The sequence below is a fragment of the Oryctolagus cuniculus genome, chromosome 5, assembly GCF_964237555.1.
Source record: "Oryctolagus cuniculus chromosome 5, mOryCun1.1, whole genome shotgun sequence".
NCBI lineage: Eukaryota > Metazoa > Chordata > Mammalia > Lagomorpha > Leporidae > Oryctolagus > Oryctolagus cuniculus.
This window is the reverse complement of record NC_091436.1, coordinates 53,638,447-53,652,744: the sequence shown is the minus strand read 5'-3', so window position 1 is coordinate 53,652,744 and position 14,298 is coordinate 53,638,447. Positions and strand designations below refer to the sequence as shown.

Sequence of the window (14,298 nt, the reverse complement as noted above, 5' to 3'; positions counted from 1 at the left end):
TCTGTGAGTTTTAGATAATGATTTTCCTTTAAACCTTGAGTGAGTTCTTAAGGTCTTGTTAGTCTCTTTTAACCAGTGATTACTTGTCCATTTCGAATAATAGTGTGGTAATTATCCTCTTCAGACTTTAAGGAACTAATTTTCTTTTTAAAAAGGTAGGCATGTGAAAGTTTGTTGACCTAAATAAACTATTTCCAAATCACTGATGTTTTAAAGTCCTTGAATTCTAAGACTCACCTACTTGGTAATATTTCTAAAAATATATTTGCCTTTTTTCTTCCTCTCAGGCTGTTATAGATGCAAATATTTTTCCTGTTTTGATTGAGATTCTTCAAAAAGCAGAGTTTCGCACTAGGAAAGAAGCAGCTTGGGCTATAACTAATGCAACATCAGGAGGCACTCCGGAGCAAATAAGGTATGATGCAGATCTTTAAAAACCTTTTTTTAATGTAAAGGAGATAAAATTAGATAAAATAATGTTTATTGATGCAACTAAAAGAGAATATCTACATTGGTTCGATAAGCATTTTTAATATGAAGTGACAGTTTTTGTTATATCAGTTATTCATAGTTTTATGCAAATTATAATTAAATAATTTAAGCTATAATCAACATCATTTTTATTGGCAGAAGATTTTTATTGGCAGAGATTAAAAATCTGTACAGAATCTATATAATTTGTAAAACACTATCATGGATTTTAAATGATTTTTATTTATTTTTTTAACTTTTATTTAATAAATATAAATTTCCAAAATACAACTTTATAGCGGCTTTTTCTCCCCATAACCTTCCTCCCACCCACAACCATCTCATCTCCCACTCCCTCTCCCATCACATTCACATCAATATTCATTTTCAATTATCTTTATTTATAGAAGAACAATTTAGTATACACTAAGTAAAGATTTCAACAGTTTGCACCCACACAGAAACACAAAGTGTAAAGTACTGTTTGGGTACTAGTTATACCGTTAATTCACATAGTACAACACATTAAGGACAGAGCTCCTACATGGGGAGTAAGTGCACAGTGACTCCTGTTGTTGATTTAACAATTATCACTCTTATTTATGATGTCAGTAATCACCCAAGGCTCTTGTCATGAGCTGCCAAGGCTATTGAAGCCTCTTGAGTTCGCCAATTCCAATCTTATTTAGACAAGGCCATAGCTTCGACTGCCTGTGCCTCTGGGGTCTTTTCCAAGAAGTCTTTGCCTGTGCCTATATCTTGCAGGGCTTCTCCACTGTTCTCTAATAATTTGATGATGTCAGGTCATAGATTTAGATCTTTTTTTATTTTTATTTTTTATTTTATTTATTTATATTTTTTTTGACAGGCAGAGTGGACAGTGAGAGAGAGAGACAGAGAGAAAGGTCTTCCTTTTCCGTTGGTTTACCCCACAATGGCTGCTGCGGCTGGCGCGCTGCGGCTGGCGCACCGCACTGATCCGAAGCCAGGAGCCAGGTGCTTTTCCTAGTCTCCCATGCGGTTGCAGGGCCCAGGCACTTGGACCATCCTCCACTGCACTCGTGGGCCATACCAGAGAGCTGGCCTGGAAGAGGGGCAACCAGGACAGAATCCGGCACCCCGACCAGGACTAGAACCCAGTGTGCCGGCGCCACAAGGCAGAGGATTAGCCTATTGAGCCACGGCGCCAGCCCAAGATTTAGATCTTTAATCCATGTTGAGTGGATTTTTGTGTAAGGTATAAGGTAGGGGTCTTGCTTCATGCTTCTGCACATGGAAATCCAGGTTTTTTTTTGTTTGTTTGTTTGTTTTTTTTTTGATAGGCAGAGTGGACAGTGAGAGAGAGAGACAGAGAGAGAAAGGTCTTCCTTTGCCATTGGTTCACCCTCCAATGGCCGCCGCTGCAGCCGGCGCACCGCGCTGATCTGATGGCAGGAGCCAGGATCCAGGTGCTTTTCCTGGTCTCCCATGGGGTGCAGGGCCCAAGCACCTGGGCCATCCTCCACTGCACTCCCTGGCCATAGCAGAGAGCTGGCCTGGAAGAGGGGCAACTGGGACAGAATCCAGTGCCCCGACCGGGACTAGAACCCGGTGTGCCGGCGCCGCAAGGTGGAGGATTAGCCTATTGAGCCACGGCGCTGGCGAAATCCAGTTTTCCTAGCACCATTTGTTGAATGAATAGACTGTCCTTGCTCCAGGACTTGGTTTTAGATCTTTGATCGAATATAAGTTGGCTGTAGATGTTTGGGTTGATTTCTGGTGTTTCTATTCTGTTCCATTGGTCTGTCCATCTGTTTCTGTACCAGTACCATGCTGTTTTAATTATAACTGCCCTGTAGTGTTTCCTGGAATTTGGTATTGTGATGCCTCCAGCTTTGTTTCTGTTGTACAAGATTGCTTTAGCTATTCAAGGTCTCCTGTGCCTCCATATGAATTTCAGCCTCATTTTTTCCAGATCTGAGAAGAATGTCTTTGGTATCTTGATTGGTATCGCATTGAATCTATAAATTGCTTTTGGGAGAATGGACATTTTGATGATATTGATTCTTCCAATCCATGAGCATGGAAGATTTTTCCATTTTTTGGTATCCTCTTCTATTTCTTTTTTGTAATTTTCATCGTAGAGATCTTTAACGTCCTTGTTTAAGTTTATACCAAGGTATTTGCTTGTTTTTGTGGCTATTGTGAATGGGATTGATCTTAGCAGTTCTTTCTCAGCCTGGCATTGCCTGTGTAAACAAAGGCTGTTGATTTTTTGCATTGATTTTATATCCTGCTACTTTTCCAAACTCTTCTATGAGTTCCAATAGTCTCTTAGTAGAAATTCTTTGGATCCCCTAAGTAAAGAATCATATCATTTGCAAAGAGGGATAGTTTGACTTCTTCCTTCCCAATTTGTATCCCTTTAATTTCTTTTTCTAACCTAATGGCTGTGGCTAAAACTTCCAGTACTATATTGAATAGCAGTGGTGAGAGTGGGCATCCCTGTGTGGTACCAGATCTCAGTGGAAATGCTTCCAAGTTTTCCCCATTCAATAGGATGCTGGCCATGGGTTTTTTTGTTTAAGATTTATTGACTTATTTGAAAGGCAGAGTTACAGAGAGGCAGAAGCACGAGGGCAGGGGGAGAGAGAGAGAGAGAGGTCTTCCATCCAGTGGTTCACTCCCCAGTTTCTGCAACGGCCATAGCTACGCTGATCCAAAGCCAGGAGCCAGGAGCTTCTTCTGGGTCTCCCATGCGGGTGCAGGGGCCCAACACTTGGGCCATCTTCCACTGCTTTCCCAGGCTATAGCAGAGAGCTGGGTCAGAAATTGAGCAGCCGGCACTTGAATCAGCACCCATATGAGATGCCAACACTACAGGTGGCAACTTTACCTGCTGTGCCACTGCGCTGGCCCCCACTTTCTTCATTTTTAAAAATGAATTCAATAACAGTACTAGAGCCTAAACATATTCAGTTCTCTCCTATGTTTTGCTGCTCTTATTATCACTGTTACTGTAATCATCATTTTGATCAGTATTGATTACTAATCTCTTTTTTTAAAAAAAGATTTATTTATTTATTTATTTGACAGAGTTACACTGAGAGGAGAGGCAGAGAGAGAGAGAGAGAGAGAGGTCTTCCATCCAGTGGTTCACTTCCTAGTTGGCCACAACAGCTGGAGCTGTGCCGATTTGAAGCCAGGAGCCAGGAGGTTCTTCTGTGTCTCCCATGTGGGTGCAGGGGCTCAAGGACTTGGGCCATTTTCCACTGCTTTCCCAGGCCATAACAGAGCTGGATTGGAAGTGGAGCAACCAGGTCTTGAACTGGCGCCCATAAGGGATGCCGGCGCTTTAGGCCAGGGTATTAACCCTCTGTGCCACAGTGCCAGCCCCTCCTAAGCCTCTTTTTATCGGATGCTTTCAATCCTTTTATCTTTTCTGCAACTCTGTAAAAGCTTGACTTACTACAGCATCCTTTTATTTTAAGGAGCACTCAGTGAACTTCAAGAATTTTTGTTTGTTGACGTGACTATTTAGGAAATATTTTCTAATAAATATTTGAGTTGTGTTTTAACTCATAAAACAAAAGCCAAATTATAATAGTATTTTGCAACTAGAATATGAAAATATAGAAATCGTGAGATAATTGTCCTTTTTAAAAGATTTTATTTCTTTGAGAGTTAGAATTAAAGAAAGAGAAAGGGAGAGACAAAGAAAGTTATTTCATCCTCTGGTTAACTCCCCAAATGGCTGCAACAGCTAGAGCTAAGCTGATCCAAAGCCAGGATCTGAGCTACGTGCTTCCTCCAGATCTCTGATGCAGGTGCAGCGGCCCAAGCATTTGGGCTGTCCTACACTATCCCAGCCCATAGTAGAGGGTTGGACTGGAAGAGGAGCAGCCAGGACACAAACTGGTACCCATATGGGATGCTGTCACCACAGGCGTAGCCTCAGCTGACTACATCACAGCATCGACCCCAGATATCATTGTCATTATTGCCTTCTTTTCTTATATTACTGTCCCAGATTCATATTTCTATGGTGATAATATATGTCTATACTTTTATTTTTCATTCTGTTATGCTTTATTCAATATTCCCACTTCACTTGTGTCATGAATACAAGCAGTAATAAAATCTTTATTTTATCTTGTATTTTTTAAAAATGCTATTTTTATCTGCTTTTCATAAAGTTTGCTCATCTTCAAAGTCTTTTTTTTTCTATTATTTTCATGAATATATCAATTCATGAATGAAGGATCAGTAACCCTTCAATTTCTTAGTTTGGGTCAAGTGAACAAACTAAATATTTTTCTGACCTCAAGATACACAGGTAGAGAACTTCTTGATTTTGGGTTAGGTTCAGCATGCACCTCTAAGATTTGTTGAGTGCCTATTATTGCTATTTGTGGTAAATAAGTCATTTCAGTTGTTGAGCACCATCACCAGTGTCTCAAGTCCTTTCATGTATTTATTTCCTTTTACCTCATAATTTTGTGAGGAAGTTATTCATTCAAAAATACTTCGGATCAATTTCAGTACCATATATGACAGTCAATGCTATGGTGAATGTATATACTTTTTTAAAAGATGTATTTATGTATTTGAAAGTCATAGAGACAGAGAAAGAGAGAGATCAAAAGAGGTCTTCTATCTGCTAGTTCACTCCTCAGATGGCTACATTGGCCAAGGCTGGGCTATTCTGAACCTAGGAGCCCGGAGCTTCTTCCAGGTCTCCCACATGGGTGGTAGGGCCATCTCCTGCTGCTTTTCCCAGGCCATTAGCAGAGATCTGAATCAGAAATAGAGCAGCCAGGACATGAATCAGCACCCAGATGGGATGCTGGCATTTCAGGAGGCAGCATTTCCCTCTATGCCACAATGCCAGCCACTGTATGTACATTTTTTAAAAGGGGATAGAAACTAACTTTAGTTAAATGCTTATCATAGTTCCATAACAATCCTCTGAGGTTGGTGCTGCTATTATTCCCATTTGAAAATGTGGAAACTAGGGGCCAGCACTATGATGCAGTGGGTTCAGCTGCCATCTGTGGTGCCAGCATCCCATATGGGCACTGGCTCGAGTTCTGGCTGCACCACTTCTGATCTAGCTTCCTGCTGATGCTCCTGGCAAAGTGGTGGAGGATGGCCTAAGTGCTTGGGCCCCTGCACCTATATGAGAGGGCTGGAAGAGGCCTCACCCTGAGGAATGAACCAGACCTGAGGAATGAACCAGCAGATGGAAAATCTCTGTGTCTCTCCTCCTCTCTCTGTAACTCTGCCTTTCAGAACAATAAAAGCAGAAAAAAAAAAAAAAGTGAAAACTGAGGCATGCAGCTGTTGCTCATGGTCACACAATAAAGAATTGTTTGTATTGAAACATTACTCAGTCATAAAAAAAAAAAAAAAATGAAATCCTGACATCTGCAGCAAAAGAGATGGAATTGGAGATTATTGTGATTAGTGAAATAAGCCAGCCACAGAAAGACAAATATTATGTCTTCTCTCATATATAGAAATTACTATATATATATAGTATAAAAGTGTCTAGATGTCATATTATTTATTATATGCCTTACATAATAGTTTCTTTGCTCACTTAATGATCTTTGTCATGAATTCTACGTTATATGATATTAATATATCCACCCCTGCTTTTTTTTTTAAAGATTTATTTATTTACTTGAAAGTCAGAGTTACACAGAGAGAGGACAGGCGGGGAAGGGGGTCTTCCATCCAAGCTTCACTCCCCAAATGGCCTCAACGGCTGGAGCTGCGCTGATCCGAAGCCAGTAGCCAGGAGCTTCCTCTAGGTCTCCCACGTGGGTGCCAGGGGCCCAAGGACTTGGGCCATCTTCCACTGCTTTTCCAGGCTACTGCACAAAGCTGGATGGGAAGTGGAGCAGCCGGGACTCGAACCGGTGTCCATATGGGATGTCAGCACTGCAGGCAGCAGCTTTATCCACCATGCCACAGTGCCGGCCCCCACCCCTGCTTTGAAGAAAAACATATATGTCTTTATATGAAGCAAATACTGCAAAATGTTAAAAAATTGCTAAGCCTAAAAAAAAAATGGGATTGGATCGTAAAGCCTGGCAGTCTGGCTTCACAGCTTGTTTTTATCCTTTGTGTTTGATATTAACTTTTGACAAGTGAACAAATCAATTACAAAGCAATGTATTACAGAGAATGGAAAAGCAGCCAGTAACATCTGGAAAAAGATGACAAAGTGTTAGGAAATGGAGTATTTTTTAACATCATTTATGAAAATTATTTATAAAATGGCCTATTTTATTCTCAGAGGGCTTGTGTAGTTTTAAAACATAGCATGTGTTTAAAAAAATTAGCTGTGATTGTTTTTGTGAGGAACCTCTTGAAGATGAAATGTCCTTCCTCCTTCACAATTTGTACTTATACCTTATGTGACCTGTATAGGTACCTATAGAAAGATATCTGAGGATCTCATTACTATTAGTGCTCATATGCCATGCAGAAACAGATCCAAGTACCAGTTTGGTTGTGTGTATATTCTGTAGTATTTGCGGTACTGTTTATACTAGTTATGTTAGAGAATAGGAGAGTAATTTCATGTTCCTACCTAATTGAAAACTAAAATGTTTGTAATACATGAATTTCTACTAGTATTACTTTTCAAGAATTGCTCATATAACACTGAAGACTATCTTTACATCATTATTATAAATAGTATTTAAGTCTTTAAAAATATCACCCTACAATCCATTTCTTTCTCTCTTCTCTTTTTTTCCATTATTGCGAAGGTATTTGGTAGCCTTAGGCTGCATTAAACCACTTTGTGACCTTTTGACTGTTATGGATTCCAAAATAGTACAAGTGGCTTTAAATGGACTTGAAAATATCTTACGTCTTGGAGAACAAGAATCCAAACAGAATGAAATAGGTGTTAATCCCTACTGTGCTCTCATTGAAGAAGCATATGGTAAGTAATCAGTTAAAAATTTATAAGTACAGTCAATTCCAATTACCTATCATAGACCTTTCCCACTTCTAGTTTCATAAAAAATGTGCAATGTAAACCTTATGATATTTTAAAAAATTAATATTACTCATAATTACCTCAATGATTTACTTTAATTTTTGAGAATTCTTTTTATATTATCCTTATGAACAAATACTTTGCATGGATTTAATTGCAGTGTATATATAGTTTTTTGTTCTAAATCTTAACATTTTGAAGGAATTCTATGTTTTTCTATAACTTTAATGATTGTAGTAGCCACATGATGTTATATTGAGTGAACATTGAGTGTAGTTTTAGCCACATACCCATATTTGGCCATTAGTTTGTTTCTAGTTTATTTACTGCTTTATATGTAGCAAAATAGATGTCTTTTGACATGTAATTTGCTTCTTTTGAATTAATATCTTCAGATAAACATTCGAGAATACAGTTGCTGAGAATTAGTCACAAAATTTAAGCCCTGTTTTTGTGTTCCCAAGGTCTGTTACTTGATGTGTCATTGGAATTGTGTAAATCTACTCAAATACCTCATATTTGATTTTGATTCATTGTTTTTTGCTGATTTAGCAGATATAAAGTGGTGTCACAAAGTTGTTTTTATGTGTATTTCTAGATTTGTTTCATATAGAGGATAGTATGTGTTTTCCATGCCTTAGTGTATTTCCTCATCCAAATTGCACATTTACTGTTACCTATTTGTCTCTTTTTTATACGACTTTAAATTAATTTTCATAGTCATTTACTTTGATATGATTTTCCCCAAAATCTTATTTTTTAATTTTCATGAAGTGAGTCATGTTTGTCTATATTGAGTAGACATAGTTAATATGACACTAACATGATTAATATCTTATTTCTTCAAAGTTTACTAAGTCATTGCCCTCATAGAGATTCACATGATGAAATCAGTTTTTGTCAAAATTTTTTTTAAGATTTTATTTATTTATTTAGCAGGTAGAGTTACAGATAGACAGAGGGAGAGACAGAGAGAAAGAGGTTTTCCATCTGCTGCTGGTTCACTCCCCAAATGGCTGCAATAGCTGGGGCTGGGCTGATCTGAGGCCAGGAGCCAAGATCTTCTTCCAGGTCTTCCACATAGGTGCAGGGGCCCAAGCACTTGGGCCATCTTCCACTGCTTTCTCAGGCCATAGCAGAGAGCTGGATCAGAAGAGGAGCATCCAGGACTAGAACCAGTGCCCATATGGAGTGCCGGTACTATAGGCAAAGGATTAACCTACTGTGCCACAACACCGGCCCCTAGTTAAATTTTTCTGATTGAATTTTTGAAACATTTAACTTATATGGAATTTACTTTACGATAAGGCGTGGATCTAAATTATTTTTTCCTTTTAATTTATTCCATACTAATACTCTCTACCTCAGCGTGTTTCAGTTTGTTCAGTTAAACTATTTTATGGCTTTCCTTTATATCCTTTGTTATTTAGCATCATTACTCTGGAAAGAAACTACGAAGTTACTTAATCTAAAATTATCATTTTCTGGGGCTGGTGCTGTGGTGTAGTGGGTAAAGCCACTGCCTACAGTGCTGGCATCCCATATGGGTGCCAGTTCAAGTCATGGCTGCTCCACTTCTGATCCAGCTCTCTGCTATGGCCTGGGAAAGCAGTAGAAGATGGCCTAAGCCCTTGGGCCCCTGCAAACCACATGGCAGACCCAGAGGAAGCTCCAGGCTCCTGGCTTTGGATTGGCCCAGCTCTGGTTATTGCGGCCATTTGGGGAGTGAACCAGTGGATGGAATACCTCTTTTTCTCTCTGCCTCTGCCTCTCTGTAACTCTGCCTTTCAAGTAAATAAATAAATCTTTTTAAAAACTGGCATTTTCCAGTTGAGAAACTAAGCTTTCTTGCCCCAGACCACCCAGCTACAAGGGTAGTCTCTATAATCTTATTCCCAGGCCTGTAGTCCTTATCACACTTCCCCATTCTCTCATTCTTTTGAAGTATAAAGGAATAAGTGTTGGTTATCCATATATATAAAAGTAGAAAAAAATAGCAGGCTCATGGCCAGTGGAGTGAGAGATGCTCTTGATTTATTATTATTTGGATTAAATATACATGCTTTGTATAATAGGTCTGGATAAAATTGAATTTCTTCAAAGTCATGAAAATCAGGAAATTTACCAGAAGGCTTTTGATCTTATTGAACATTACTTTGGTGCAGAAGAAGATGATCCCAGCATTGCACCTCAGGTGGATGAAAACCAACAACAGTTTGTATTTCAACAGCAAGAAGCACCAATGGAAGGGTTTCAACTTTGACTTGATGAGGGAAAAAATTTTTTGGCTAAAAGGATAGCTTCAGATATCTTCTTTTCATTGCCAGTTTCTGTAGAGATGTTTGATGTTTTTCACATAGAACAGAAAAGAAACAGTTTGCACTTTAAAAACATAATAAGAAACAAAATTTCCATTCAGATGCAAGCTTCTCTTATAGATTTTTTTGGTGTGCCTATATTTATGTCTGTTATTGTTTGGACTTTGTATTTATGAACAAATAAGTATGTTATGCAATTATTTGATAACTAAGCTTGAAAAGAAGAACTTTAACAAAGTATTACATAATGGTTCTGAAAATTTTCAAGCATCTTGGAAACTGTACATTAGCAGAATAGCTATTGATAACTACATTTTGACATTAAGTCTGACATGCCCAATTTCCACCAAATCTACCTCTATTTTGAAGCAAAAATAAAAGCAAAAGCTTCAGAGACATAAAATAAGTGTAAAAGTTAAATTAGAATGTGAAAATATTTATTACCTTAAATTATAAATCACTGTGCTGTTGGTTATACTTTGCATAAAAATTGCAACAGAAAGCCTATAAAATGTATTAATATAGAAGAAATATTGTATTGATAATCAATTAAAATGTGGTAATTGTGAAGAGAAAAGCTGTTCTTCATTTTGAACACATTAAAAGGATTACAAAGCATTGAAGTACTTGTGTTTTTAGCATACAAATGCTGTTATATTTGTATATTTTGTATTTCAACCAAATATGCTACCATTTTTCAAATAGTATTTTATTATTTTTTCATTCTTCATATTAAAGAGCATCATGATAAGGATGCCATCATGAATCTAAAGTAGTGCTGCATATCTAAAATAATCCTGTAATTATTTCTCTGGGTTTCTCAGAGCAATAATTGAAAGGTTTCATTCTCTGTGTCATAATGAACTTAGGTACTTGACGGGCAAAATTTTCCTGAAGAGATCTTGTTATCTATTAAATCATATTAAATGCAGTTGGTGTTTAGATATTAATTGATAATATTAATGAAAATTTCTAAGGATTCTTTAATATGGTTGAAACTTATATTGGCAATTTTGTCTTTTGGTAATACATGGAGGGGCCTGTTGCTGCTTGTTATGAATCTTTACATTTTATCAGGTTGGTCAGTTTAATGCGTGTATTTTGAAACCTCTTCAAACTATGACAGTGTAAATGTTTCAATAAAAAATTACATATTTATTTATAGATAGGTAGATGTGTGTGTATGTATGTATTAATCTCACAGTACGATGGTTGATAGAATTTTCTATGTTGATATGGTACTGTTGAACTCAATCTTTTAATTTATAGTTATATGCAAGCTGTATTCATTTCCAGTTATTTAAAACTTAGTTTCAACTTTTTAAGATGGTAACTAAAACAGTTTTGATATGATTTCTAGTCTATTCTGTGAAGAAAGATTTCATCTTTGATAGCATTTATAATGTTTCTGCTGAAAATCAGAGGCATATTACAGAAGGAAAATGTATATAGGAATACTTTTAAATAGTATGACACTTGGGAAATAATATATTATGAAAGTATCTTTTGGCAAGACACTTAAAACCTATAGCTACAAAGTACCGATTTACATAGTGTCCATAATGCTGACTGCACCTGCCAAACCTCTTTTATATTAAGTAAAAGATTGTATCTGTACCCTTTTAATTGTTGTGAAAGTAATTCTATAGTTGAGTATAAAATGTTTTTTTTCTTTTGCATTATATATATGTAAAGAAATAGGGTAGTTATGTTACAGATTACTAAACTGATGATGAATTTATCAGATAAACACTGTGTTTGTGGTGCAGATGGTTCTTCTAAGTGTTAGGTGACAGGGTATTCTACTCTTTCCAGTGAATTGAACTTGATAGTACAGCATAAAATTCATAAACTAACCAATTGTGCCTGCTTTTATTTTGAGAACTCCTTAGTCCGTAAGTTAATAACTTAGTAACTTAATAAGTTACTAAGCCAAATCTTTGTAATAAAATAGTTCTTATAGAAAGGAAAGATAATGTGTGTGTACCCTGCATATATACATATTGTGACCTATGAAAGAAGATTTTAAAACATTCGCCAGTAGAACAGACATATGTCTGAGTAGTGCTAATGACCATATGTTAAACATTTTAATGCAAAGTTATATTTAATTTCTTGGATCTGTTACTTGGGTAGTTAATTTGATTAGATTTGAATACAAAGTATAGTATGCTAGTTGGGATCAGCCCTATTTCTAGGGCTGAATTCTTTGAATCAAGACTAACATGTTTTATTAATTAAAAAAAGTGACAATTCTTTGTAATTGTAACATTTAAAATGCTCCAAAAATGAGTCTTCATTGATCTTCACTGAGTTTTGTGAAATTTTTTTCTTTTTTTGACTTGCTGTTCTAAGATTTATTATATGTAAATCTGAAAGAAACTGTGCCAAAAAATTAAAATGTGTTATAAAAAGAAAATGCATGCAACATTAATGCAAAAATTAAGAAGATACTTGAAAATATTTAAATTTAGTATTTTATTTTGTTCAAATTGTAATTTCTACAAGTTAATCTATGCAATTTTGCTTCCTTGTTTTATATTTATAAGTATTTGACTCACTGGCCTGGCCTTTTTTTTCTGTAAGTAGTTTTTGGAAGGTTATTCTAACTTAATTTTTAGTGTCATCAGGCTTTAGTATCATTTGTTCACTTACTGGCAGCACCAGAACAAGAAAGCCAAAAATACAAAAAATGGAAATCTGCTGGTACAGAATAACATATCATGTGGTGACTGTTAAAACCTGTTTACAGTTAAATTTGTTGGATCAAGGACTAAACAAAGCACTTATTACCTTTGCCTTTATATTTTTTTTCTCTTAAGAAGGAGCATTACAGAAAAAGTAAATATAAAAATGTCTTAGATATCTGTTGCTGTTCTAACTTCAGCAGTCTGCAGGCTGCTTAGTTGTGAAACTGTGAAATCAAATTGCTGGTAGTTTATTCATGTTTATAGCATTGCTGTTTTATGAAATAGGATGTTTTAGTAGGCTCAATTATAGGGCTGTCCGTGGATATTGTGTCCCTAAACTCTGACTGGGAAATGAGGGGAGGATATTCTTACCTAATTAAATAAAAACAACATTTAAGCAGTATGCAATATTATGAAATGTTATAACACTATACTAAAAATAATAAAATACTATTTTACAATTGCACTTATATAAATGTTGCTATTTTATTTGTTCTCACTAAAGATTGTGTATTCCTGACTGGCACCGCGGCTCACTTGGCTAATCCTCCGCCTGTGGCCCCGGCACCCCCGGTTCTAATCCTGGTTGGGGTGCCAGATTCTGTCCCGGTTGCTCCTCTTCCAGTCCAGCTCTCTGCTGTGGCCCAGGAAGGAGTGGAGGATGGCCCAAGTCCTTGGGCCCTGCACCTGTATGGGAGACCAGGAAGAAGCACTTGGCTCCTGGCTTCGGATTGCCACAGCGTGCCAGCCACAGCAGCCATTTAGGGGATGAACCAAGGGAAGGAAGACCTTTCTCTTTGTCTCTGTCTCTAACTCTGCCTGTCAAAAAAAAAAAAAAAAAAAAAGATTGTGTATTCCTATCAGAGCAAAACAGATGTGATCACTATCTGACATCCTGTCTACTTTATAAAAACCAGCAAAGAAAACAAAATTGAATCATAAAAACTATATTTAATGTAAGACTAGGCAGAAAAAGGGAAGACAAAAAAGACTGAGCAAACAAATAGCCAGATTGCAGGTATAAACTCATTGATACCAGTAATCACTATAATTAATTGTTTAAATACTATAATGTGAAATGCAGAATTAAAAAAACACCCATATACAGCCTTCAAAAAAATAAAAAAGCAGAATAGATAGAAGTATGGGATGGAGAAAAGATATGCTATTTTATCACAAATCAGAAGACAGAGTGACCATATTAATATATCAAGACAGATTTCTGAGTGGAGGATATTACCAAAGATAAAGAGGATCATATGATAAAGGGATTAATTTGTAATAATGTGGAAAGTATGCAAATGTCCATTAGCCGGTAAATGGATTAAAAAATGTGTTATATCCATATAATGTAACATTATTCAGTAATAAAATGGAATGAAACACTGATACATGCTACCACACAGATGAATATTGGAAACATGCTAAGTGAAAGAACCATTCACAAAATAAAAAATATTGTATGATTCCATTTAAATGAAATGTTTAGGAAAGTCTACAGAAAGAAAAAGATGAGTGATGTCTAGACTGAGGAAGAGTTGGAGGAACAAAGGAGTGACTGGGCACACAATTCCTTCTTGAGTTAATGAAATGTGATTTCTTAGTATGATCACAAAAATGTACAACTATCATCACAATCAAAATTTGGGTTCTTGATGACATTACCTACATTTCAGAAATCAGTAGGAAAGTGCAGTGCTATGTATAATTTATTTACTTATTTATTTGGATGGAAGAATGACAGAAAGGGAGGGAGACACAGAATCTGCTGGTCCATTACCCTAAATGACCATGATGGGTAGGGCTTGACCCTGGGTGAAGC

General features: G+C 36.6%; 1 protein-coding gene and 1 long non-coding RNA gene across 6 annotated transcripts in view; both read left to right on the top strand.

Moving 5' to 3' along the window:
- Positions 1-14,298, top strand: part of KPNA5 (karyopherin subunit alpha 5) — a 95,721-nt gene that overhangs the window by 72,501 nt on the left and 8,922 nt on the right. For 3 of the 5 annotated variants that reach the window (XM_051855389.2, XM_002714763.5, XM_017345332.3), the window contains exons 12-14: positions 288-415; positions 7,233-7,411; positions 9,544-12,946. In XM_051855389.2, coding sequence (XP_051711349.1) covers positions 288-415; positions 7,233-7,411; positions 9,544-9,731 — 495 coding nt within the window. In that variant the 3' untranslated portion in view covers positions 9,732-12,946. Of the gene's footprint in view, positions 1-287; positions 416-7,232; positions 7,412-9,543; positions 12,947-14,298 lie in introns of those variants that run through there. The other 2 variants (XM_008263417.4, XM_051855390.2) reach the window with 1 other exon arrangement.
- LOC138849602 (uncharacterized) lies at positions 468-4,140 on the top strand. Its single transcript, XR_011388561.1, has 2 exons — positions 468-1,755; positions 2,123-4,140. It is a non-coding gene; the product is annotated as an uncharacterized lncRNA (long non-coding RNA).